Source organism: Manis javanica, chromosome 16 (assembly GCF_040802235.1).
Source record: "Manis javanica isolate MJ-LG chromosome 16, MJ_LKY, whole genome shotgun sequence".
Taxonomy (NCBI): domain Eukaryota; kingdom Metazoa; phylum Chordata; class Mammalia; order Pholidota; family Manidae; genus Manis; species Manis javanica.
This window is the reverse complement of record NC_133171.1, coordinates 46,978,441-47,004,047: the sequence shown is the minus strand read 5'-3', so window position 1 is coordinate 47,004,047 and position 25,607 is coordinate 46,978,441. Positions and strand designations below refer to the sequence as shown.

At 46.2% G+C, this 25,607-nt stretch overlaps 2 protein-coding genes across 7 annotated transcripts in view; one reads left to right on the top strand and one right to left on the bottom strand.

Moving 5' to 3' along the window:
* The window catches only part of UBR2 (ubiquitin protein ligase E3 component n-recognin 2), a 115,065-nt gene extending 106,132 nt beyond the window's left edge, over nucleotides 1-8,933 (top strand). For 5 of the 6 annotated variants that reach the window (XM_073224561.1, XM_073224560.1, XM_073224562.1 and 2 more), the window contains 5 exons: nucleotides 442-498; nucleotides 2,793-2,870; nucleotides 3,773-3,943; nucleotides 5,329-5,430; nucleotides 6,742-8,933. In XM_073224561.1, the coding sequence (XP_073080662.1) occupies nucleotides 442-498; nucleotides 2,793-2,870; nucleotides 3,773-3,943; nucleotides 5,329-5,430; nucleotides 6,742-6,883 (550 nt within the window). In that variant the 3' untranslated portion in view covers nucleotides 6,884-8,933. The remainder of the gene's footprint in view (nucleotides 1-441; nucleotides 499-2,792; nucleotides 2,871-3,772; nucleotides 3,944-5,328; nucleotides 5,431-6,741) is intronic. The other variant, XM_073224563.1, reaches the window with a different exon arrangement.
* A 1,476-nt stretch (nucleotides 8,934-10,409) lies between these two features.
* Nucleotides 10,410-25,031, bottom strand: PRPH2 (peripherin 2). Its single transcript, XM_017657063.3, has 3 exons — nucleotides 24,216-25,031; nucleotides 15,689-15,935; nucleotides 10,410-12,905 (listed from the first exon to the last, which is right to left on the bottom strand). The coding sequence occupies exons 1-3, from the start codon at nucleotides 24,794-24,796 to the stop codon at nucleotides 12,693-12,695; spliced, it is 1,041 nt and encodes a 346-aa protein (XP_017512552.2). The 5' UTR covers nucleotides 24,797-25,031; the 3' UTR covers nucleotides 10,410-12,692.
* Nucleotides 25,032-25,607: the final 576 nt, after the last annotated feature.

Sequence of the window (25,607 nt, the reverse complement as noted above, 5' to 3'; positions counted from 1 at the left end):
TGGTGGTGATAGTTGCCCAACAGTTTGAATGTCTTTAAAGCCACAGAACTGTATATTTAAAAACTGTTAAAATGATCATTTTTGTTACATATTTTTACCACAATAAAAAAATTAATTTAATGTGCGTTTTCTAGCTCCAAATAGGAAGATATCATTAATTCAGACTGGTTTTTTCAAAGTGTCCAGATTGGGGGGGTAATAGTGTATGTGGCACAAATTTTAATATATTAAGCATTCTTGCTTTTAGAAAATCACAAGTCATAGTCTTGACTTTAAAAGTTGCAGGCAAAATACAGTATTCCTGCTTTTTTTGATGAGGTAAATATATCAAGCTGAGAAAATTATTTTTCTCTTACTAGATTTAGAGAGAAAGAAATTCTAGTTTTAGCCATTGAAAGTGTAAAATGTTTTGTGTTTTTTTTTCCCCCGTTTACATTTAAGTTGGTGTCATAACATTGAAGTTAAAAGATATGCAGAAGGTGAAAGAGATGCTATAAGGTAAGTTAAAGATAGTCCAAGACTTGGCTGTGGGGTAGGGAGGTAGGGAGGAAGCCGGATAGAAATGCTATATTCCTTCAAAACTGATCTCCCAAAACTTTATTGATTCCAAAACACTGAACATCTTGCCTTCATTCTCTTTTCTTCTTAATCTATTGATGAGAGTTTAACAGAATCACCCTATTTTAGAATGTTAGCTTTAAAAAAAAAATCATTTTCTATGATTTTCTTAGCTCTATTTTTTTTTCTTTTATTATGGGAAATTTCAAACTATCCAAAAGTGTAAAGAATAGCATAAGACTCCACATACCTGTCACTCAGCTTCAGTATTACCAAATCATGGCCAACCATTTTTATTTCTATTTTTTCTTCATTCCTTTTGACATTAGCTCTATTGTTATTCTGTAATAAAATATGCTGTACCAAGTGATAACATGTATTTTATCTGTTAATATCTCTTTGGTCCTGTTGAGCATATCATCCATAAAATCAGAAGGCTAGAGGAGATTATCTATTCTAGTTCTTTGATTTTATACACATCCTGTCCCAAAACCAAAGATACCCAATTTAATTAGGTCAAGCCATCTGAAGTTATGGTTTTATAAGTCAGTTGTTGAAAATCAGCCATTTCATGTGGTTCAGTCAGAATCTAACTCATTATGTCAAACAGTAGTTCTTACCTTGAGGTATATATCAGAATAACTAGAAACTTAAATAATACTCAAGCCCTCTCTACCAAATCTAATTTCTCCAAAGTTGGGCTTCTAGCATGCATATCCTCCCAAAATTACCCCACAGTGATCCTGGTATAAGAACAGCTATGTGAGTAACTGCCCCTGGTGTCAGTCCACTGCCATCCCTGCCATGTCTGTGCTGGGCTGATGTGAATACTCAGAAAGTATGTCCTAAAATGCCTGTTGAATTCGGATCTACGTTTAACTAAATCAACTTGTCACAGAATCAACAAAAAAAGCCTGGTATTTCTCATTTAAAGACAGTCTCTCATACAACTAATGACTCTATAACATTTTACTACATCTGATAGACAGTGACTGTAGTGGAGGGGACGAGGCCTTGATAATATGGGTGAAGGTTGAACTAGTGTTTTGTGTATGTGAAACCATCAGAAGATTGTATATCAATGATACTTTAATTTTTAAAAAAAAGAGTCTCTCCGGGTAAGATTCCTCAAGGGAGGAACAACCTAAGACAGGCACAGTCGCAGGGGGGCCATCAGGTGAGAATTTGGGGATCAACAGAGGTGAGGCGCAGAACCTCACCCCCCCTGCTTTGAGAGAAATCTTCTGCATCCGTGGATGTCTTGCTGCCCTTGTCTAGCCTGGATTAATACTTAGTCCATAGGCACACACCTGATCATCTGATCATCTACATTTGCCCTCTTACAGCACTAAACTATGTTTTCTACCTTTATCTTGCATCTACCTATCACTTCAGCATTTCATTAAAAATAAAAATAATAATAATAATAGGAGAAATGTGGGATCAACATATAAATCAAGTACAAAAATCAAACGAATATTCATATTTGACCTGATTGTTTATAGGTCATAATGCATGATCAAAACCGAAAGTTTCTGTGATGACTGCCTTTGTACTGTTCACCATGTAAGAATTTATTCACTATGTAAGAATTCATTCACCATGTAAGAACTTGTTCGTTATGCTTCAGAAGATTGGAGACTGACGAGAATTAGGCTTGAGATGGATTAATGATTGTACATTGAGCGTTGACCCCCCTATACTGAATTTTATTGTTGTTAACAACCATTTGATCAATAAATATGAGAGATGCCCTCTCAAAAAAAAAAAAAAAAAAAAGAGTCTCTCTGTACTTCAGCCACCTTCTCTCCAGCTCACTTCTGCCTAAGATCACCCCTAATGAGCATATCTTCTCTTTCTACCCTGAGCCCCCAGTGGGCTCTCCATTACTGTGTTATTTCCATACAAGTCCAGGAATGACTTATCCTCTCTGCCACTCCCCTTCTTCCCAGAGCTACTGAATTTTCACTTAAATGGGGCCAATACTGAATACTGTCTACTGTCTTAATAATTTATTCTGAGCTCTTCAAGTAAAAATGTGAACCCTAAGGCCCTGTGTTAGTTAAATAAGGGTGCGTTTCATTTCTTACATAAGTGGCTTCTACTGCTGTGGTGGTAGTACCCAGTCACTCAGATTCAGGCTTCTTTTATTTGTTTTTACTAAGAGTTACCCTGTCATTGTTACAATATGAACTCATATTTACTTGTTTTTGTTTTTGTTTGTTTTGTTTTAGCTATCCAAGAGAATCTAACAAATTAATAGACCTTCCAGAGGATTACAGCAGCCTCATTAATCAGGCATCTAATTTCTCGTAAGTTTTGCTGTTAGAGTATTGAACATTTCCTACCCTGGAAACACTCACTTCTCTATACAGAACTTAAGGGATTTGTTGGTGGTGATCTCTTTTGTTTGGATAAGGAAATCATAATATCAGTAATACTTCGCCTAGGTACCTGATTTGTAAAAGCATCATTCTACTGTGTTTCAGAATGAGATATGGGAGAGGGGATGATGACAGACAAGTTTGATTCATTAGAGGTTATGTGAATGGCAATTTGCACTTTTATAAGAGCCTAGATAATTTTTAATACATTATTAAATATTTAACATACAAGCTGCATAAAGAATAATCAGTAGTGTAAAAAAATAAACATTCCCCTAGTCAGTTGAAGCTGCCTGGGTATATCTTCTCCAGTGCATCCTCCTTCCCCTGCAGAGAGCCACTGCTCTAAACAGACTATTATGTATCCCTTTGCATTTATATGTTAACTATAAAGGCTTTTATTCTGAAGCAGCATATATTATTTTGCATGTTTTAAGCTTTAAAAAGTGGTATTATATTGTACATATTCTACAGCTTTCTTCATTCAACATTGTTTATAAGATTTATTTATACATTTGACATACATGACTCTTAATCCATCAGCTTTGACTTAAATACTATTTTATTACATAACAGTAGCAGAATTTACATATTTTTTTCTCCTGTTGATGACTTTATTTCCCTTTTCTCTGATGGTTGATTGAATGTTTCCAGTGCATGGTGTTTTTGTATATGTGTGAAATGTTCCCTATTCTAGAAATAAATTTACCTGGGCCCATCTTCAGCCCTACCTGATGTCACACAATTTGTTTCCAAGACAGTTTTGCCACGATCAGCTCTTCAGCCACTCCTTTTTAGAAAATGACTTGTGCTTTTTTTGTCCCCTGGAGGTGCCCCAAATCAGGTGGTGATAAGAGCAGAGCCCCAACTTTATGTCTTGTGTGTGGAACTCTGTTGTGCTCCCAGAGCTACTGTTGTCAGACTGACCTGGAAGGGGAAGATGTAGGAGCCTGCACAGCTCACACATACTCCTGTGGTTCTGGGGTGGGCATCTTCCTGAGGTAAGGCCCTGGCAGGAGCTTGTGAGCTTTGTTTCTGCCACACCGTATGCCTGTTGAGGGGGCAGGATAGTATAAGAAACTACTGTATGACAAAGAATTTTAAGACTGCTGTTTTCCTGTGTTTTGTTCATTTGAGGACCACAAGAGCCTTGTCTCCTCACATCTCCTGTTTGGTTCATGCAAACTTTGTGCCAGTTGTTCTTGATTTTCTACCCTAATCCAGTTAGAATTACTCATGATTTTTTTGTGTCTTCATGGTCTTGGATTCATACGTATTGCAGGCTCATGTATGCTGTTGTGTGAACTCGACAATATACAGCAGACACTAGTGGCTGCTGCATACTAGGCATTGAGAATGGGGTCAACAAAGCAGGCAAAAACCTCTGCTTTCATGGAGCTCATTTTCTAGTGAGGGAGCTAGAAAATGAACAAGTCTGCTAAGACTTCAGAAAGTGACATAGGTAGAGGAGAAAAAAAAAAGGCAGGGAGCGTAATATCAAAGGACAGCTGGGGAGTTGAATTTTAGGTGGGGAACCAGGGAAGTTTCCCTGAGAAGGTAACTTATGAATCAAGACCTCATGAAGCAGGGAAAACACCCTAGGCAGGGAGCAGCAAGTGCAGAACTGCTGGGGAATGTGCCTGCTGTGTTCAAGAAACAGCAAGGAGGCTGGCGTCACTGGAGTAGCGTCTGCAGAGGGGGACTTGGGGCTGGGAGGTGCTAGTGACATGAATTTGAGCTCCTCTGGGGCATAGATCATATCTGTATCTTAGTCATCTTAGTGTCCCCACATGCCTAACAATTTCTTACATATGGTAGGTTCTCAACAAATGTTGAATTGAGCTGAATTATTAGTAGCCAAAAAAGTCAAGCAGACCTCTCAAGTGGATGAGGAGGTACATTTTTAAATAGCCCTTAGGAGAAACAGAAAGGTAGCATTTTCCCTTGTCTGGCATATTTCAGAGTTCTTGGGGTCATGTACAGTGTTGGTTTGTGTTGAAAAGTCAGCCTGATCATGTTTGTGCACCATTTTTAAATGAATAATTCACTATAGTGCTTGAAGTACTAGTAACTATGTTTAGAAGCTAACTATCTTTCTCATACACACAGTTTTTTTAAATGCTCCTAATATATGATCCATCGATTCCTAATCTGAAATGTCCCTCTCCCCTCACCACAGTGATTTACATATAATCATTATTAATTGTAGTACAGCCATTTTAATTATTTTTAAAAGTTAGATGTGTTGATATTTTTGAGTGTCTCTGCTATAAATGATGTTCTCTTCCAATACTAGTTTTGTTTATTTTTGTAAGACTTCAGTCCATTTGGAATTGAATCCCGACCTTGGCTGCTAACATGTAACATACAAACGGTCTCTCCGCAGAGTGCGGGAATGTCAGGTGCTCTTTCTAGCCGGCAAAACCAAAGGCTGTTTCTACTCTCCTCCTTACCTTGATGACTATGGGGAAACCGACCAGGGACTCAGGTAAGGGCCCATCCTGGGGGGCTGCGGGGACTAACTTCGGGCCTCTAGAGCCTTCGCTGTGAACACAGGGCCACTAACAGCACAGGGTCTGTGCAGCTTCTGCTGTGGAGAGGGGTGACTGTCACCTGGGGAAAGGACTGTCCCAAGGAGGGTGCCTGCCTGCCGGTGTGGCAGCCCCTCTTCCAGCCCTCTGAATGTCCAGAGGGTCATTAGGATAGATAAGGGAAAAGAGTAGGACAGAGGGCAACTTTTTTCCATTTATCACTCCAGAAAACTGAACCGCTGTGTGGCATCCGCAGCATCAGAGCAGTGCAGGGACAGCTGTGGTGACTTGTGCAGCTTGGTATGGGGGGACCCAGTATGCTTCAGGTGATGTAAAAAAAGTAAATCCTAGTTGGTAAGAGATGTGCTTATCTTATTATATAAGAATCTGGGGGACAAAGATTTAGAATGTAGACAACCACAGTGGTATCTGAGGCTTCATCACATGCGCTCTTGTTGGTACTATTACATCATAAGCAAAATACCAGCAGCCGTTCCCTCAAACACTATCAAAGAACTTCTTGTAGACCATCTCTTTGCCCAGAGAAGGTGAAGGTCTTGTCCTAGATATTACCATCCAGCCTTGGGGACCCAAAGTTTGAAAGCCTGGGGATCACAGCAAGATAGTATATGGGCTACCCCGCGTGCTTGACTGCACGGGTATGGGTGTTTGCCCCTCAGTGATGGTTCTTCCTGTTGCTCTAAGGAGCATGGGCTCCTCAGAGGAGGAGCCCCCGGGTAGGGAGTGAGAGGACTGGTGCACTGTGAATCAAGAGCAAAGGCCCCAGGCGTGCCCACACTGAAGCCTGTGCTTCGGCGACATCAGACCCGGATGTTACTCACCTTCAGCTGCTTTGCCTCAGCTTTGGCTGACAGACAGCACTCAAAGGAGCCCCTGCACCCTGTAGTTCTCCTTCCACCCTCTCCCCTGCCTCCTCCCTTCTTCTTTACATTCTACCAGCAAAGAGGACAATGAATGGGTAGTTTCAACCTCTCAATCCAGACCCCCCTACTCCCCACCCACTTCCCTCACCCCAGGCTGAGTAGCTTGTGTACATTTTCTCTTCCTTGTAGAACTTAATCCCCTTCAACTGTTCCTAGCAAACCTTCAGAACTAATGTATTAACAGCCACTCTCCTGCCAAGCAGAAATTTTGCAAAGGATCTAAAACCACTAACTTGCAGCCGTTCCCAAATCAAGAAAAGTTGGGATATATATAATACATGAGTAAAGAGAATGCACCCTGAGTGGCATGTGTCTTCTTCCTAGACGGGGAAATCCTTTACATTTGTGCACAGAGCGATTTCGGAAGATTCAGAAGCTTTGGCACCAGCACAGCATCACGGAGGAAATCGGACACGCACAGGAGGCGAACCAGACCCTGGTGGGCATTGACTGGCAGCATTTATGATGGTGGCACTACCAAAACTGTACACTTGGAGTTTTGTGACCCAGTTGGCTTTTCAAGAAAGAGAATAGGAAAAAAGTTCTGCTGAATTTGGAAATGAATTCTTTAGGCGCTTCTTCAGTTTTATTATCATAGTTTCTGGCTCGAGAGACTGATGAAAATCATTTTCTGTCAGCGGACTTTCTTGCACCATTTGCTGTGTCCCTGAAACATAACTTCTTGAATTGTAAGGTCCAGCAAGGAGCTTCTCTTCCTGGGCTGGGTGCTCCAGCTGCTTTGTGGGCATCTGACTGCATGCGACAGTTCCCAGTAGTCTGAGCCACGTTACATTACCAATCACAGGGAACTCCAGGCCTGAAGCTGATTCGATTACAGCAGGAAACAAAGTCTCTGCAGTGTGTTGGAGTTATGCTTCTGGTCCCTCAGTGATGTTCAACACTGGGACTGAGTTGCTGTCCCTTCTGCTGACAGGACCCTACCTCTAAGCAAAGCAGTGGGTTTTGAAAGCATCAATCCCTGTCTCCATCAGCTGTGAGAGGGCTGAGGGCGCTGATGCAGGAAGAGCCTGTGGGAAGAAGGGGGAGGTGCTTTCTTTGTATGCTGGCTGCTTTTTAGGGCTGTAGAAGGTTGGATTTTGTTTTCCTTTTTGTCAAGACTTTTGGCTTTGAGAGAAAAAACTCACTTTAAAAGGGCTTTTTAAAAACTTAAAAGAGTATCCTAGTTTTTCAGACAATATATTCTCTTATTTGTAAGACTAAATTGAGAGATTGTGTGCATCTAGAATCAAGCACTAGTGGAAAAAATGAGAACTTGGTGTTTTTGCAGTTCCCTCCCTCCTACCCCTTCCAGCATTTCCAAAATAGATGAATTGCTCTTTCTTTGCTGGCTCACTTAGTACATTCCTGGGACAGCCTATGCACCCAGGCTTTTTATTATTTTTAAACATTATTGTTCTTACTAAGAGGTGCCTTCCTAGAATGATAGCCGCTTAGTAAAATAGCTTGTAACTATTACATACGACACAGCCACTCTCCATTTGATACACATGTGCTGAGAGCTTGACAATGGAGGGGTGGCAGGTTTTGTATGAGGAATAAATTCTGAGCCTCTCGGAGTGGGGCTAAAGGACAAATGAATAAAACACTCTTGGATTTTTTTAGCCATTGCAAGTAACCCTTTCACTCAGTTTTCTTTGAACTGCATCTCAGAGTTCTGTTCCATTCAGCTTTGCACGCTCCCTGTCTACCCGGGAGGATGGTCAGCAGTCCAGACTGTATGCTAAGATATGTGAGGCGCAGAAGCCACATTCGCTGCTTCCCCTCCAAGGTAGGTGAAAGAAACTCTTCCTCTGCAAGAATGACGCTAACTTCCTGCTTGGGACTGGCTCAGCAGCTGAGAAGGACCCGCAGGAAGAAAATCCACATTAGAACCCAGAGCTCTCCCCCTTTTGCTGGCTGTTTTTGCCATTCATAAGATCTGGTGGTTTGGGCTGTGAGTGCCATAATGATTTTAATGTTTATTTCAGCCTTTGTCACATCCCTGTGATCCTTTAGCATTTAAATCCAGCTTCTTTTGGCTTTTCTCCATATGTTCATCAAGCTTATATTTTAAATGATAAGACCATGTTTCTCCCTCTGTAAGTGAATTATAAACATTTTCACCACATCATAACAATACTCAGGCTTTTGGGGCTGACTCTTGTTAGCAGAGGTGTCCCTGGGTTCCATTCTCTGAGAATGTCAGGGGTCTGAGAGAAAATGAATTTCCATGAAATAGCAGGGCATGCACCCCTCTGTCTTCTGGTGTGTGCGTCATTAAGCTAATTGTCTCCCCTTCCTAAGGAATCATACTAGTTTTATGATTTGTTCTGCATGTATCATGTTTATTATAGAAATGTTTATATAATCATGCTTTCTGTATCAGGGAAAATCATACCTGTTTAATACATTGGCTATAACTTTAAATATCTGTGGACAACTTGTAAAATTTGGAATGTATCATATGTAAAAAGTTTAAAGATACCCAAATAAATGCTTTAGGTGTTACTACTTTGGGTCTGCCTATATTGTATTTGTTTTGTGTCACACATTTAAATGCCATAAAGTGTTCCCCATGTCACCTTGCTACAAATAAAGTGGGACGCCTGTATTAGCTTGAAATCTAAGATGCTTATATTATTAGTGTCAGTTACAGCCATTAGCCAAACCATCTTGACCTTCCCAGAGAAAGCTTGATCATCATTTCAGCTGCTTAAGTTTCCTCTTCTTTGACTATGACAGCTTGTGACCTTTCTGAACAATTGTAGACCTGAAATCACTGGGCAAACAGGCACTCAAAGTCTGTCCAAGCTCCAAGATGGGTCTCCAGGTTGAGACTTAACTGCTCATCCTTATGTGGTGACCTCCAGGTCCTTGTTCTCACACAGTCCTCAGACACTTGCTCAGGAGAGACACATACAGGAAGAAAGCAACAGCATGTGTTTGCAGGAGAGTCTGCCTAGGAGAGACCTGCTGTGCTTTTCAAAATCCTCTTCAAAGGAAAGCAGCAACTAAGAATGCAAGGTTTCTTTTGCGCATCCCTGGTCCTTGCTTATCCCTTCCCTGGCCCTAAAGGCATCAGTTCCAGGACTTGCTAAGCCCCTCTGATACCCCTTGCTTTCTCTATTATGCTTAAGTCAGGTTTATTGAGTTTCATTTTACAGATAGTAAAAGTCACCCTTTTGGTAGACAGTTTTATGCCTTTTGACAAATGCATACAGTTGTTCAACTACCACCTCAATCAAGAAATAGAATAATTCTGTCACCCCAGGACATTCCTTCATGTCCCTTTGCCTTGTCTCTTCCAGAATGTCTCGTAAGTATGTATCGTGCATAGCCTTTTGAGTCTGGCTTCTCTCAGTAAGAAAACTGTGCCTTTGAAAGTCATCAATGTTCCTTTTGGTCACTGGGTCTATTCCGTTGTGCAGACATTTTGTCACCAACACAATGATATTTGGGCAATTTTTGGTGATTATGAACAAACCACCAAAAACATTGATGTACAGGTTTTTGTGGGACCTCAGTTTTCATTCCCCGTGGGTAAACAGCTAGGCATTGTCCCTATGACCTAAGACCATCCTTCGCACTTGGGTTTTACACCCTTGCACAACATTCTCCTTACCTTGGCTATTTAGACGCATCCTCTCTTTTGGAGAACAAGATATGCCATCAGCAATTACAGACTGATGCTTCCTCAATCCCCTGCCTACTGAGGACTGGGAAGACATTCTCTCCCTGGGCTTCTGTAGTATGCCCCCACATTCTTCCTCCTGACCCACAGTGCTGCTGGCTGGTGACACTGCCACCAGGAGCCATCTTTTTATCTAGTGGCCGGTCAGAGGCCCTAATTGTCTTGGTCTCCTTGCCCCCACGCCAGCTAAGCCGCAAACCTGCTGGCCTAGCATTACAAGGAGGGGCAGGGATGCGCGCAGAGAAAGCAATTAATCTTATTAACTCCTATTGAGGTTACTCAGGGTTTATTTGCTGGTAGCTCAGTCCTGCACTTGAAAGTATTGAGAGAGGCAGTGGGTTCTGCAGCTGAGGCTTTTCAGCTCAGACATGTCTCTTCCTAAATGTTCAGATAAAGTACCTATTACCTACTTCTTCACTTTGGAGTGTTTTCAAAATGGAAGTCCTAAGTGCTGTCCTCACCTCTCACCCTACAGCAGGACAAGGCCAGCAGGACTTTAAAAACTGGCTGAATCTTTTGAGAGAAATGAAGTCACAGTGGCCCAAGGAAACACTGAGGTTAGATGCAAGGAAGAACCTGGTACCAGAGTCTTGCTGGGAACTGGTAGATGACCAAAAGACATGGGCATGTTTCTCCAGCAACTACCTGGCTACCTGAGACCTGTCCAAATGCTGCTCACCCGAGGTCTGCTGCAACCCAGTTGGTGAGGCTTTCATAGGGTCGGTTTGCCCTTGGCCCTCCCAGGGGTTCTCAGGTTCTGAGATTGCTTTAATCTGCCTTATAATCTGGCCCTATAGAGACTCATGTTCCCCTGTTAGGGAAAATATGTTTTGACTAGAGCAGAGAAAAAAAAAGATTTGGAATTTTTGTTTGCATCTCTACATTGGGATTCCACATATTCAAATACTAAATAAATGCAACTCTGGTCCAAACTCTTAACACAATGTTGAGATTATTTGGATTACAGACACTGTTTCTGCAGATAAGAGAGAACAAGAGGGAGGGAGGTGACACCCACACTGTTGAAACAGCTCCCCTGATCACTAACAATGCTGTCCAGTTTGGTTTGATTTGACAAATACTAGCTCCAGCTGGGGATCCTGTGATGCTTCCTGTTGAATAGGCTAAGAGAGTCATTAACCAAAGTGACTTTCATACAACACAATTTTTAATGTCTATTGTACAGCTGTCAATAGCACAGTTACACACGTGGGCCCAGAGCAGCACGTCCGTGATGTTTCTCAGCACCCCTGAGGGGAGAGAGCTCCGGGGCCCTCATCAGAGGTGGCTGGCTCAGTTCCTCACCACCTTCAATGTGGGTCATTCCTTGGTCTCAAGGAGACTCAAGTCTAATTACAATAAACCTGGGACCAGAGTCTCACAGCGTCCAGACATCTTTATCTGGTCTCAAGCCTGGGAGAAGTAGAACCCCAGAACATACCCCAGGGAGCGGCCGTCTTATTTTCTCCACACTGAACACAGGACGACAATGAGGAAGCTCCTTCCCCTAAAGCTTCATTTCTGTCTTTTTTCTGAGGGAAGTGAAAACACGTCTTGGAGTTGCTAGCTTGGGAAGTTGAGCTGGGCTGCCTTAAAGAAATTTCTTAAATGCAGAGGTGTTGCAGAAATATTGTTGCAGGACGGTCATCTGGGGAAAGAAGGAGGAAGAAGCTCCAGAGGACTCTGTCCTCCACTGTAGGCCACTAGTGTTGTCCACGGAGGCTGTCACAGCCGCCTGGGTGGGTGTTCATGAGCCCACCCCGCGGTGGGGCCAGGTCTCCAAAGGGTGGACTTGGCTGACTGTTGCTCCTCTTCCACAGAAGGACAGCCATCTGACAGTGCTTCACAGACAAGCCGAAGGAGGTCACCTGGCACGTCAGGGGTGGGATGTTGCTGGAACATGTCAACAACTGGCCTGCCGCTGCCCACGGCTCCCTCCTGGCTAAGTGACTGAGGGCCCGTGAGTGTGACACAAAAGCAGGTCTTCCACTGTGTTTTTGGTGGGGGAGAGTAATCCCATCTGTAAGCTCTCTTGCCCCATGTTTGGAGAATTCCTCTGCTGAGCCCTCAGTGCTTTGGAGAGTCCATTATCTTACGAAAGTTTAACTGTCCCCCACCTTCCACAGCTAAATAAAATGGCTGACCTGTCCATCTTGGCATTTACAAAAAAATGACAGCATGGCCCATACATTTTTCAGACTCCTGTGCCGTTGATGCTTCAGATAGAGAAGGAAGCAACTTAGAGCTCATAGCGACAAACTCATAAAAGGATTGGCCACTCGGCCCTCGGGTGGCACTGAATTCATGGGCTATGAAGTCATTCGCTGGGAGGCCCCCCAAGTCTGGAGGGCACAGCCTAGGACAGGGGACCTGGGCAGGGACTCATTCATTCACATTTTGCCTCAGTCATTCAAATGTTTGCCAATTGCTTTTAGGGATCCTAAACTTTAACTCCCACCATCAGGAAGAGTCTCCATAGGATGACCATCCTCCTTGGGAGATTCAGCCTGGATGAGGGGGTATCCACATTTCTTGGCGTCCACTACTTCTCCATGTGTAGGAGGGGCAGGGAATCCCGAGCCCATCAGCCAGCCTCCGGGGCCTGGCCTGCGTCTGCACCCTCAGCTTCCACCTGGTTACTCTTGCCCAGCTTTTTCAAGCTCTCCAGAATGGCCTTGCAGGTCTCCCACAGGCTCTTTTCCAGAAGCCAGCCCTCGCTCTCACACTCGGGGTCTTCGGGGTTGGTCACGCCTTCCAGTGCCGTGTGCAGGTAGCGCAGCCCCATGGTGATGGCCACCTGGTCGGGGGAGAGGAGACAGGAGAGCTGGGAAAAGTGGCTGGGGGCTGGAGCTATCTGCAAACCATGGGAGCCACCGCCTGCTCCCCAGGGCCGTTTGAATGAGGCAGGCCCTGTGGAGCCCAGGTTGATGAGGACCTCACCATCCCGGCCTCCTCCCCGATCTCATCCTCAGCTCCATTCTCCTTTGCTGGCCACCCAGGGCTTCTTTCCACCCCGCCTGCACCCAGGCCTTTTATCTTTCCAGTTCTCACCATTTGAAATTTTCTTGGCTAGAACATTGCTCCTCTCCACATTCACCTGTTAATGCAGCTTCAGCCCTCAGCTACTCATTCTCCTCCTCTCCCTCTAGGGTCCCACCCGTCCTGGGGGCATTAGTCCTGGGATCCTTATCCCTGTGACCTCTCACCCATTCCTAGCATATTGTTTGGCACATATTTGCTGGACAGAAGTCATCACCCCCATTTCTACCAACAATATATGTGGTTCCCTCCTACTTCCGTCTGATTAGTGTGGGGATGAGTGATGATTGGATTTGTGCACTAGTAGACACTTGTGACAGACTCTGGGGCCAAAAGGCCTGTGTTCAAACCGAGCACTAGCACTTAACCAGCATTGTGACTGGGAAGCCTGGTTGATTTTCAGATAGTGTCACCTACCCCCTATGCACACTGTGATACCAGTGTGTGTACAGCGCAGACCTGGTGCACAGGAAGGAGAAATAGAAATGTCAGATGTAGTTGATTGTTAATCAGCATGTTAAATATTGTTCCACTTTTCTAATAATGTGTTGTGCTAGTCACTTGTTTCTACCCAAGTCCCGTATCTGCTCTCTTCTGATTCTCCTTTTACAAAGGTAGAAGGAGGTATAGAAAAGTCTGTAAGACTCCTAGAGCTGCTAACGGAGGAAGCCCACCCCAGAGGGTACGGGTGGCCCCAACCCGTTTTGTTTGCCCAGTATCCCAGCCCCTAGAACAGCACCCAGTGGTGGCAGGGCCTCAGTAAACATCTGTTGGATGAATGCTCTGGGAGCATTTTATAATTACAGTGGTAGATAATCATAGTAACTAATAGTTTTAGGTGTTTGTTATTGTTATTGTCCCTTGAAAGTTTAATGAGGTATTTTTAATGGTGGGAAACACCTTCTCCAGGAGGTCCTCCTGGGGTGCATGTGCCCACTGTTTCTCTCTTGCTTTCCTAAAGGAGGCCTGCCACTCTGCTATGAATTTTGCACTTGGTGATGGTCCTCTCTTTGGTTCAGGAACTATATGTCTTCTAACTGGATTGTGAAGCCCAGAAGGGAAGGCTCAGGGCAGTCTGTCATCAGCTCAGCCGCCCTCATGACCATCACAGAGCTCTGCCCACCAGAAAGCCTTAACTAAAAGTTGGGGGCACTCCTACTCCCGTTCCCAGTGAGCTGGTCCTCCTCTTCTGTAGTCATAAAGAGTAAACTGAGAGGCAGCCCATGGAACCCCAGTGTCCCACTGATTTCTGCCATCCTCAGTATTCTTTCCATGGGTTTTCAGGGAATGTGACCTTCTAACCTAGCAGTAAGATTCTCTCCTCATTCTACTCACTCGCTCCTAAGATTCTGCCTCAAGGAATCAATGGGCAATAAGTCACCATGAAGATGTTTGTGTTTGCCTCAACATTAAGGAAGCCCACCCCTTCTCCAAGTCCATACAGTCCCTCCAGGGTGATGTGGTGAGTTAGAAGTGGTTCTGTAAGTTTGAAGAGAGTGATTTACTTAAAAAAAAAAAACATTTCAGTGAGTCTTCTCTGATGAACAAAATTTCCCCACCTGATGTTTCTGGTTTTGTGTGTTTGGCTTTGGACTCTCTATTTTCTGCTTTCTGCTAAAAGCAGGAGCCCCTGAATGGCCATCTGTGCCCCCTTGGTTTACCAGTCATTAAAACGGGCTCCCATTCAGCCCCAAGGACAGTGCTGAGCCCGCCTAAGAGTTGGTGAACTCTTCAATAAGTGAATGTATGAAGGCTTGCTACATCCCAATCCTTGTAGCTACAGCGAGGAATTAAGCCGTACAGATGAGATGAGATAAGATGGACTACAAATAGTTATACTGACAGGTAAATTGCTACTGGAATCTCAAGAGAAGCACAAATCCAATTAGCTCCCATTTACCCAACACCTCAATGTACCTATTATCTCCTGTTGCCTCCCAATAGTCTCAAAGCTAATTGTTGTCAGCTCCACATAACAGAGAGGTTAAATAGCTTTCCAAGACCTTAGACTCAAAATTTGGAGGCACAGGATGGACCTCTAAAACATGCAAAGTGAAAGAAGCCGGACATAAAAGGTCCCATATTACATGATTCCATAGATATGAAATATCCAGAATAGGTCAGTCCACAAGGGCAGAATACAGGTTAATGGCTGCCAGGGGCTGGAAGGGTCTGGGTGGGGAGCATGCTGCTTGGCAGGTGTGAGATTTTCTTTGAGATTGATGGGAATGATTTAGAACAAAAGAAAGGTGGTGATTTGACAACATTGTGAATGTACTAAATGCCACTGAACTGTTCATTTTAAAATGGTTAATTTTATGTTCTGTGTATTTCACCTCAATAAATATTTTTTAAGTGATAGGAAACAAACAAAAAAAATAGAGGTGCTGGGGTTCAATCCTAGGCCCACATGACCCACAGCTGAGCTGAGGGCTGGTTCTGGGCAGAGAAGCACGCATTCCAGGTCTGGCTTTCCCTTGTTAAAGCCAAACGGGGCAGGTGGCTCCCTCTTCCTTTGTCCCCATCTGGCTCAGGGCCTACCTCAAAGAGCCAGACAAGGAGCGTGACGGCACCCATGGAGTTCATGAGGCTACTGTAGTAGCTCAGCAGGGCTGCCCTGCAGCCGCGCACCCACAGGTTGAGCTCCTCAGTCTGGTGGTCATAGCTGTAGTGTGCCGAGTTGTTGGTGAGCTGGTACTGGATGCAGGGCCGTGGCGAGCTGGGGTTGCAGCAGCTGAAGGGGACGCCATCCACCAGATACCGCCCGTCCACATTGCTCTTGATGCGACTGGAGAAGAAAGACAGCTTGAGAGGGACTTCTCAGACTACTCATCAGGGGCCAGTTCCTCTGGTCCCCACCTTGAAAGCTAGAATATTCATTCATGTATGTATGCATGCATTCACTGTCTAGCTAAATGTTTGCTGTGCCCCTACTATGTGTCAGCCACTGTTGTAGGTGCTGAAGATGGAGCAGTGACCCAGAGAGCCAATGGCCCTGCTTTCTGGAGCTGATGTCCTAGAGAACTGAGACAAATGGTAAACTGAGAAGCAAGAAGATAGGGAATACAGAATCCATCCAACCACTCTGTGTGCTGCCTGGTCCTGGCATGCAGCAATTTCTTGGACCCATGTCAGGCCGGTAGGAAGCGCAGCAGGAAGTGGTGACTGTAGGACAAGGCTCTGTCTCTCATTCATGACCAAGTCTGTAGCCCCCAACTCCCTCTCCAAACTCATGTCCCCTTACAGGCCCCTGGGGACCACAGCTCCCTCTGGCCAAATCAGTTTGGCTCAAGAAATGTTTCCAGAAGGCCTGCTCTGGCCCAGGGGCTGTGCAAAGGCAGAGGATGAGACTTGAGGCAGGTATAGTCCAGGGCCTCAGCCATCCAGTGAACTCTTCCCCCAGCCAGTGTGAGCTCCTTACTCACCTGAAGGCTGCTGCTGGCATGACTTTACACTTCTATATTTACAGATATGGTTAGAGCACAACATACATTCAATGGTGGCTCAGAATTCAAAAGGGGTGGACACCTTTACTGTGAAAATTCTTTCCCTCTCCATCAGGTGTGCGGGTCTGTTCTGACTGACCTAGGTGAAGTTCCCCAGGCATCTTTTTTTTTTTAAGAGCAATGTCACGTTTAATGGTAAAGCTTAGCAAACTCCAGCACTAGGCATGGCCTTGAGCTGAAGCAGCAGAGTGGGTAGGTGACCCCTGAAGAGCCTCATATGGTGAAGAGAATGAGGAGGGTGACCATCAAACAGAGGAGCCCCATGGCCTCAGACAGGGTGAAGCCCAGAATGGCATTGAGGACCTGCTGCTTGAGAGACAGGTTCCTGGCATAGCCAACAATTAAGCTGCCATTTGATCAAACACTGTCTCAGTGCCAGCCCCTGAACCAGCCATATCCACTGTGGTGGCCCCAGTACAAATAAACTCAGCTGCTATGTCAATGTTTTGGGAGACAACACTGGTCTAGAACTCCCCGTCTGGCCACCTGGACCCCAGTCATCTTTATGTGTCAAAATTTATCAAGCTGCAACTTAAGATGGGTGCACCTGACTATATGCATGTCATCTTGAGTCAAAAAACTTTGTTTTAAGTTACATATGAACAATGCATTACATAACAGCAGACTTTTACAAGAATAGAAAGCATATAATTATTTAAAATAGAAGTTGTAATTCCACTTGGGTGTATTTATCCAAAGGAAATAAAAAACTAACTCAAAAAGATGTTGTAAGTACCCCTATGTTCATTGCAGTATTATTTGCAATAGCAAAGACATGGAAACAACCTAAATGTCCATTGATGGATGAATGGATACAGAAACTGTGGTATATAGAGAGAATGGAATATTATTCAGCCATAAAAAAGAAAATACTGCCATTTGGAGCATCATGGTTGGAATTTGAGGGCATTATGCTAAATGAAATATGTCAGAGAAAGACAAATGCCATATAATCTCACTTATGTATAGAAGCACAAATTGGTTCTAGCAGAGGTTGGGGGGAGGGATAGACCAATGGGTGAAGAGAGTCAAAAGGAACAAACTTCTGTTATAAAATAAATAAGTCATGAAGATGTAATGTAAAGCATGGAGATCATAGTTAATAATACTGAAATGTATATCTGAAAGTTACAGAATAAATCTTAAAATTTTTCATCACAAGAAAAAAATTCTGTATGTATAGTGACAGATGTTAACTACACTTACTGTGGTGATCATTTCACAATATATACACATAGCAAAACTTTGTTGCACACCTGAAACTAACACATCAATTACACCTCAGTTAAAAATAAATAAAATAGAAATCATTTCAGCAATGTCATTGAAGTGGAAATTATACTTTAAAAAAAAGATGTCTATGGTTACTTCTAAATAAATCTCTTAATACAAAAAAAGGCTTCTTCTCACTGGTGTCCTTTGGCCTCCAGGTTCTGCCCACTGTGGCCAACTGCCTCTGTCCTTCCAGAGAGGCTTCATGCATGAACAGGGAAATACACATTCTGCGAATGTTCTTACTCTGCCTAGTTTGTTTGTTTTACCCAAATGGTAATATTTATATGCATACTGTCTTGAACCTTTGTTTTTTCTCTTAGCAGTATCTTAGAGATCTTTTTATGTCTGTCCATGGAGACTGTTCTTCAGGTTTTTAATGAGCCATGTGGTATTCCCATTGCACAGATGGTCTGTGGGGCACCAGCCGGCTCCCTGTCGGTGGATGTTTGGGGTTTCCATCGCCTGTTAGTATAAACAGGGACGTGGATCATTTTGCACGTTGTGACTACCTCTAGAGGGTAAATTATCAGAAGAGGCATCCCCGGGTCAAAGGATGGGCCCATCTGTGAGGGCACCAGATCCCTGCCATACACCTCCCCTCAGGGCTGTGCAGTCACACCCCACCAGACACACACCAGAGAGCCTGCCCCTCACAGCCGCACCCACACGAGTTCCATTTTTTACTTTGCCAATCTGAAGGAAAATAGTATCTGAGTTGTTGTGATTTCCATTTTCTTATTATGAGTGAAGTTGAGTATCTTTCAATATGTTTAAAAGCCATTTGTGGTCTGTTTTCAGTAGATTGGTCCAAGTAAGACTTTTTTAAGATGGCTCTGCACAACGTGGCCTCCTTGATTCCAGAACAATCCTCGCCTGGTTGCAATGGCTGTATTTCCACACGCTCTGCAGTCCCTGACCTCTACTTAAGGGACAGGGCCAGCTGTCCTGAGAAGGAAGGGGTGGCCCTGGTGCAGGGCAGCCTGAGTTTGCGCCCAGCTTTTCCCTCTGGACAAGCTCCTGACCCTCTCCGGGCCTCAGTTTCCTCATCTGCAAAAGGTTGTTTGACATGAGGATCATGTAAAAAGGCTGGAAGAGTGGCTGGTATATAATAAGTGCACAATAAACACAGACTCACGGGCCGAGGCTGGGCCGAGCCTTCCCGTGTGCTGCGTGCGCAGCTGTGACAGTGGAGCAGCACACACGACCCTGAGGGGGACAGTCATTTGCAAGCCACTCGGGAGGCGTGGGCTCTGGCCCTGCGGAGAAGCTGTGGGTGCTTTCTGTGAGGGCAGCGACCGTGCGTGAGGGCAGAGCTCACCGCAGGCCCGGCAGGCACTGTCAGACATTTGTCACATGGCAGAAGTGGCCGCTGCCGAAGTTCCTGCTCGAGCCCAGTGGCTGCCCAAGCGCGGCGGGAGCAGAAGCAGCTCAGTTCTCCCTCGCAGCCCCTGCTCGGGGCACCCGCTGCCCTGGGTGGGGGGGCTGCGTGGAGAGGCCTTCTGCTGGGCGCTCCCACCCCTCTGGAGGGGCCGGCAGCCCCGCACACCTGGGCAGACGGCAGCCTCCCACCCCCAGGACCAAGCCCAGCAGGCCTCTCCGGCTGGTGGGGGCTCCAAACTCCAACGCTGTCCGTGCCCTCCTGCCCTGCGGGCCCTCCTGAGCCGCCCCCCGCGGCCCCGCGGCGGGGGGTGGGTGCGGGACAGCCAGGCCTGGAGTCCAGCTCTGCATCTGCGATGCGGGACCTCGCACCTGGACCCGCGTGAGGTGCGTTGGCTGCGGGGAGCTTCAGGGGGTCGCTGGGGGGGGCGCCTGGCGCAGGCCTCCGGGAAAGCCCCTCCCAGGTGGGGCCGGCCGGCGGGACCCCGAGGTCCGCCGGACTGTTCCCCACAGGAGCGCATGGGCCCAGAGCGAAGCAAGGGCCGGCCGCAAAGCCACGCACGGGGTGGCAGGCCGGCCCAAGCCGCCGGTTGCCCGCCCCTCCGCTCGGTTCGTTCCCCGGGGGCTCCTCAGGCCTTTCCTGCCTGCGGGCTTTTCTAGTTAAACCCGCGGGGAGGTGTGCGTCCCCTCCCGTTCCCGGCCAGCGGCCCTTTCCTGCCCACCGTGGTTTCTCCTCGTGAACTTACTCGCCGTGTCCCTAAGCCGGCCGACGCCCGCAGACCTGCGCCACCCGGACTGCATGTGTGTCTGAAGCGAGAGCCGGGCCTGCAGCGGGCTGAGGCCAGGACACGCCCCGGGCTGCCCCCGTCCTGCGGGCTCTGCACAGCCCGCCGTCTTCCCGCCTCACCTCGCTGACCCCCAGTGGGGAAGCTACCCTGCTGGCCTCCGCAGGCCAGGGCTGTGCCCCCTCAGACTGGGGCTCCCTGAGGAAGGGCCAGGTCAGCACGGGGGAGGCGGGTCTGGCTTGGGGGAGGTGGGGGCCTCGCTCGCCCCCAGCCTGGCTCCTCGTGGAGACCCACTCTCTGGGCCCAGCCCTCGGTGTCTGGCAGAAGCATCATCATGTTCACTCAGTGCTCGCCTGGCCCCAGCCTCAGATTGAGGCCTCACTCCTCTTAAGGCAAAGCCAGGCGGGGAGAGCCCCTCAGGTGGCGAGCTGTCGCTATCAGAGGGTCCTGCAGGCTGCAAATCTCGCTCTGCTCAGGGCTCGCCAGGGCTTGACGGGTCTTGGTTAAGACATGCCCTGTGTTCTGGCCTGCTCTCCCATAGCCAAGCCACATTTGATTTGAAAAAACATCACATCAAAGCTTTCCTGGAAAAACCAACATGGTTTAGTAGGCAAGTCAGTAAATCAACGAGGAAAACCACAAGGAAATGAACAGGCGAGGGGAGAAGAGGAGGCAGGAAATAACCAATGTGAGTCGGTCCCCAACCGAACGCTAGCGGAGTGATTCCTGTGGAGCCTTGGCAACTCGCCTCAGTTTTCTTCTCTGAGAAATGCCAATATAAGTACCTGGCAGGGGTGTGGTGACGATTAAATAGGGTAACACACAGAGAGCGCCTGGTAAACCAAGTGCAGTATCAGTATTTCTTTGAAGATTTCTGTCTGAGTAAGTCCCTGGGTATAAAGTCCTGCCGGCGTCCCTGGCGCATTTTCCCGGCACCTCCCACCCTCTGACTGGCTCCCAGTTCCTGGGCTCGCCTCTTGGAATCCTCAGAGTCAAGGAGGGGAGGAGGTCCGCCCAGCCTTCTGGCTGCCTCATCCCACTGTGGTGCAGAAAGGAAAAGAGGAACAGAAAAATGTCTTTGAAAAAGATCTTGGGGAAAGCTGATACTGCTGCCTCGCCTGCCCTACCCTCCTGCTGGGCCCACCCTGCTTCTCTTTGTCTCTGTTGCCTCAGAATCCTAGCCCAGAGGGTGCTGCTGAGAAAAGCCAGAAAACAGTAAGTGTGTAGCACTTCTGAGGGCATGCCCTCTCAAAAACATAAATACACCTGACAGTTTTCAGGGGAGGATTTTTGGGAGCCAGCTTGGTCAGGCAAACTTAATACTCCTCCTAAGTGAAACAGTCTAAATATAAACAGAAAAAAAGAAAAGTAGCGCCCTGGGGGAGATGGGGAAAGAGCCACTCCACATTTTCTCATTCATTTCTCTGTAAATTCTTTCCACCAAGAGATAAGCCCTATGCTAACTCTGGCCCTCAGGCAAAGCCACCCCCACCGCATTCTAGTCACAGCGCTGAGAGCCTCACCTCGCTCACAGGTGTTGTCCACCCACCACTAATTTGCAAGTTTGTGGGAAATGATGACATGGTCCTCTCTCTGCAAAAGTGAACCTAGCAAGCTATACTGCTAGCCACACAGGAGTGTCAAGCCACTGGAGGTTTGGGAAAGGAGAAAGGCATTTCAGTTCTACAATGGTGTCTTGAGACGAGCTCTGTGGAAAGATGAAGCCAGCAGATACATTTTCCTTCCTGGAAGTTTAGCCTAAGGGAAGTAAGAGAAACAAGAGACTGAGAGCCAGAGAAGAAAAAGGCCCAAAGATGCCCCACTCCAGTTTATAATGGAAGTAAATAAAAACAACTGAAATGCCTGCCTAAGTGTGTCCATTCATTCAGTGGCACATCATGTGACCATTAAACATGATCGTTTATCACTTATATGTGGAATATAAAAGCCCCCAGTGCATAAAACCAGAGACTAGAATGCAGGTTGCCAGTGGCTGGGAGTGGGGGTGGAGGGAAGATGTTGGTCAGAGGATACAAACTTCCAGTTATAAGATAAATAAGTTCTGGGGATATTATGTACAGCATGGTGATTACAGTTAATCATGCTGTATTATATACTTGAAAGTTGCTGAGATAGAACTTATATGTTCTTGCCACAAAAAAGAAATAGTAATTATGTGACATGGTGCAGGGGTTAGCTAATGCTATAGTGACAATCATTTTGCAGTATATAAATGTATCAGATCAACACCTTGTACACCTTAAGCTTACACAGTGTTGTCAATTTCTCAGTAAAGCTGGGAGTAAAACAACTGTTTTGAACAGATGCAAATGTTATACTACCAAATTACAAATTGGGGCACTTAATTACATTTATGCCATGGTTACACGATGTTATTATGTAAATGTTAACAAGACTAAATTGAAATGTGGAAAAATTAAAGCCATTTGTGGATGAGAACCTGGCCTTTTTCCTGTTTTTGTTTCTCTTAATGTCATCATATTTTTTTGTGTAACAGAGAAACTTTTTCAAGTGAATGGAATTTAGACAGTTTCACACAAACAAGCTGCTATGGAGAATTGAGGTAGTTTCAATCAAGTTTAATGTTTGCCTGAAATGTAGACATGCTGACCTTTGGGAGTGAAGCAACCCAGAGAATTTCTTGGCTCTGGGACAAGAAGGGACTTGGGGTTTACTGAGAGATTTTAGAAGTCTCTCCAAGGACTGTGCAGAAGGCAATCGAGGAAAATGACAGGAAAAGGTGAAAAGTCCTTCTCATTTCACGAAGGCTGCATCCTGCCCCACCTCTCTCACCCCTAGGAATTCTGCTTGTGCCTCTGGCTTCACAGCCTCCTGGAGCAACTTGTGTAAATCATGCCACCTTGTACTGTCCCTGCAAACCTGTCACCTAGGAAGGGCAGAATGGTTTACAAGCCTCTCCTGATGAGGGATTTGTAGCAGTAATCCCCATTCACAGAGAAAATAAAATCCCAAGCAGTGACCTTCAATCTGACTACCCTTCCATGTGGGGTGCAGCTAAGCTAGCCATCTGGCCTCATGTTCTCCGGGCTCCACCATGCCCTGTTGACAGTGGGCCCAGCACCCTGTGTGCAAGTCCCCTGGGACCTGCAAGCCTTACTCAGAGGAAAAACTATCTGGATGAACAACTGAACCCCTCGCCTCAGCCAGGGAATGGAGGTAGTTGGACAGAAAGAAGAGGTGAGGAAGAGCCACTAGCTTGGGGCAGGTTCCCCTTTCTCTGGAAAATGACAGGAGGCCCATCATGGCGGGGTCTATCGAGAAGAGCAGCAGCTGGAATCTGTACATGCACTGTTATCTCTAGCACAGAGGATGAAATTCTCTTTCTCACCAATACCTGCCTACATCCCACCTCAGGATTTTATTTTTGCACAAGCAAAATATCATGTTACACTATCATGATTGAAGAAGGTAATACTAGCAGGCATTTAATGAGCACCTGCTGAATGCCAGGCTTTAGACAGAGGTAGGGTGTCTCCTCCAAGACTATTCCAGGGCCTCCATTTAGAAGATGGACAAGAAGCCCAGAGTGGCAAGTGCCTTATCCAAGGTCACAAGCTAATTAACAGCAGACCCAAAACTATGGCCTAGACTTCCTAACTCCCCTGGCCTCTGCTCTTTCCCCCATGTCCAAGGACAGACACCCTGAAAGGGGTTGCTTAGGGCTGGAAGGTTGAAAAAGAGGAGAGCCCACCAGGAAATTTAAGCTTCTGGGACTGAATCATGTACTTGGAGTGAATGAGACAAATAGCCAAATAACATCTCAGGATATGTGATCTACGAATGTCCCATCCCTTCTGTATGAAGCAGACACACGTTCCTGGCTGGGTCTTCCTCCCTGGAGACTTCTATCCAAGCAGCTAATATAACTCAACACCTTTCTCCCACCATAGTCAAACACTAGGTTGAGCCATATGAAGTTGCATCTTTACATGTCAAAAATGTTAGCATATTGGCAATTCCATATGGTCCAACCAAATACAGCCACACATACACAGTAATATGTGTCTACACAAATCACCCAATGGGGAGGAAAAGGCACCGAGCCTCCATGTCCCCATGACCCCAGGATTGGAGGCCACTCACTCTTTGACTTCTTTGGAGGAAAAGTCCAGGTAGCGATTGCTGATCCACTGAATCTCAAACCAGTCCCGAAAGCCATTGTTGCCACAGCACTTGAATTCGATCTGCAGCATGTCAATGGTCTTCTTCATGAAACACCTGCCAGGCGTGTCTGTGTCCCTGTAGTACTTCATGCCATTCTTGAGCCCATGGGCCAAGGTGCCCTCGAGTGAGTCCCGCATTAGGAAGCAGCAGAGGGCCACCAGGAAGAGGGCATTGTTGAAGAGGACACAGACCGCCAGGTATGGCTTCAGCCAGGGCTTCCACTTGGCATACTTGGCAGGGTCCAGGGCGTCATAGCAGATCTTGCCAGCCAGGGAGTTGAAGACACAGGACAGCACCCCCACGCCTATCAAGGAGTTGGGCACAAAGTGGCTCTCTGAATTATTCATCACATCACTCCTCTTCCGAAGTTCGATCTTCAAGAACAGCCCTAGGCTGAAGATGATGATGCCAGCCAGCACAGAGAGCCAGTTCATGAGCCAGAGCCCTTGGGCCAACTTGACCCGCTTCTTCTGGTCAAATTTGACTTTCATCAGCGCCATGTTTGCAGCGTGCAGTCCAGGCCGCCTCCCACAGCACAGTTCCCACTCCTGACCTCGGTGAGCCCAGGGGCTGAAGGCTCAGGGCCTTGGGAAGGGTGCAGACAGCCTGAGCTGCAGAGAGCTGCTCTGGGGGCTGCCCATGCTGAGTCCCCTAGCCTGGGACCCCCGTTAACTCAGTAGTGGCAACAGGGGCTCCAGAGTCACTACTCATGAAGGGGCCAGTCCTCAGCGTCGTTTCTGCAGCTCCCTCCCCAGCCGAGCAGGGACAGCCTGAACACTGCTGATTAAAAGTGGGATCCACAAGACATCTTGCTAATCTCTTTAGCCTGGTTCATCCCATTAGATAAAGCTGTGCCAGTTTCAAAACATGGCCAAATGGAGCCTCCATGGACACATCTGAACAGGGTTCAGTTTGGAGAATCGGGAGCAAAAAGGACAAAACTGGTGGAGAAATGGGTTTTGACTGAGGGCTAGCTCAGATCACATGCCTCCTCAGAAACCTGCTTCCAAGCCAAACTCTTCCAAAATTTAAAGCTTTCTGTGGGACAAAAGACATCATTATCCAAGTTGAGAAAGAAATGACAGATTGTGAGAAAATATTTGCCACGTGTAAAAAAAAGTATGATTGAGCAGAAATGTTTCAACTCCCACAATTCCACAATCGAAAGGTCAACCATCAACTGGGAAAACAAGCAAAAGACAGGAACAGGCAATTTATCATAAGCAAATTTGGGAAGTCCTACAATATGGGAAAAAATGGTCCCTCTAAGTAGAACTCAGGGAAATGCAATTCACACAATAACCAAAGACC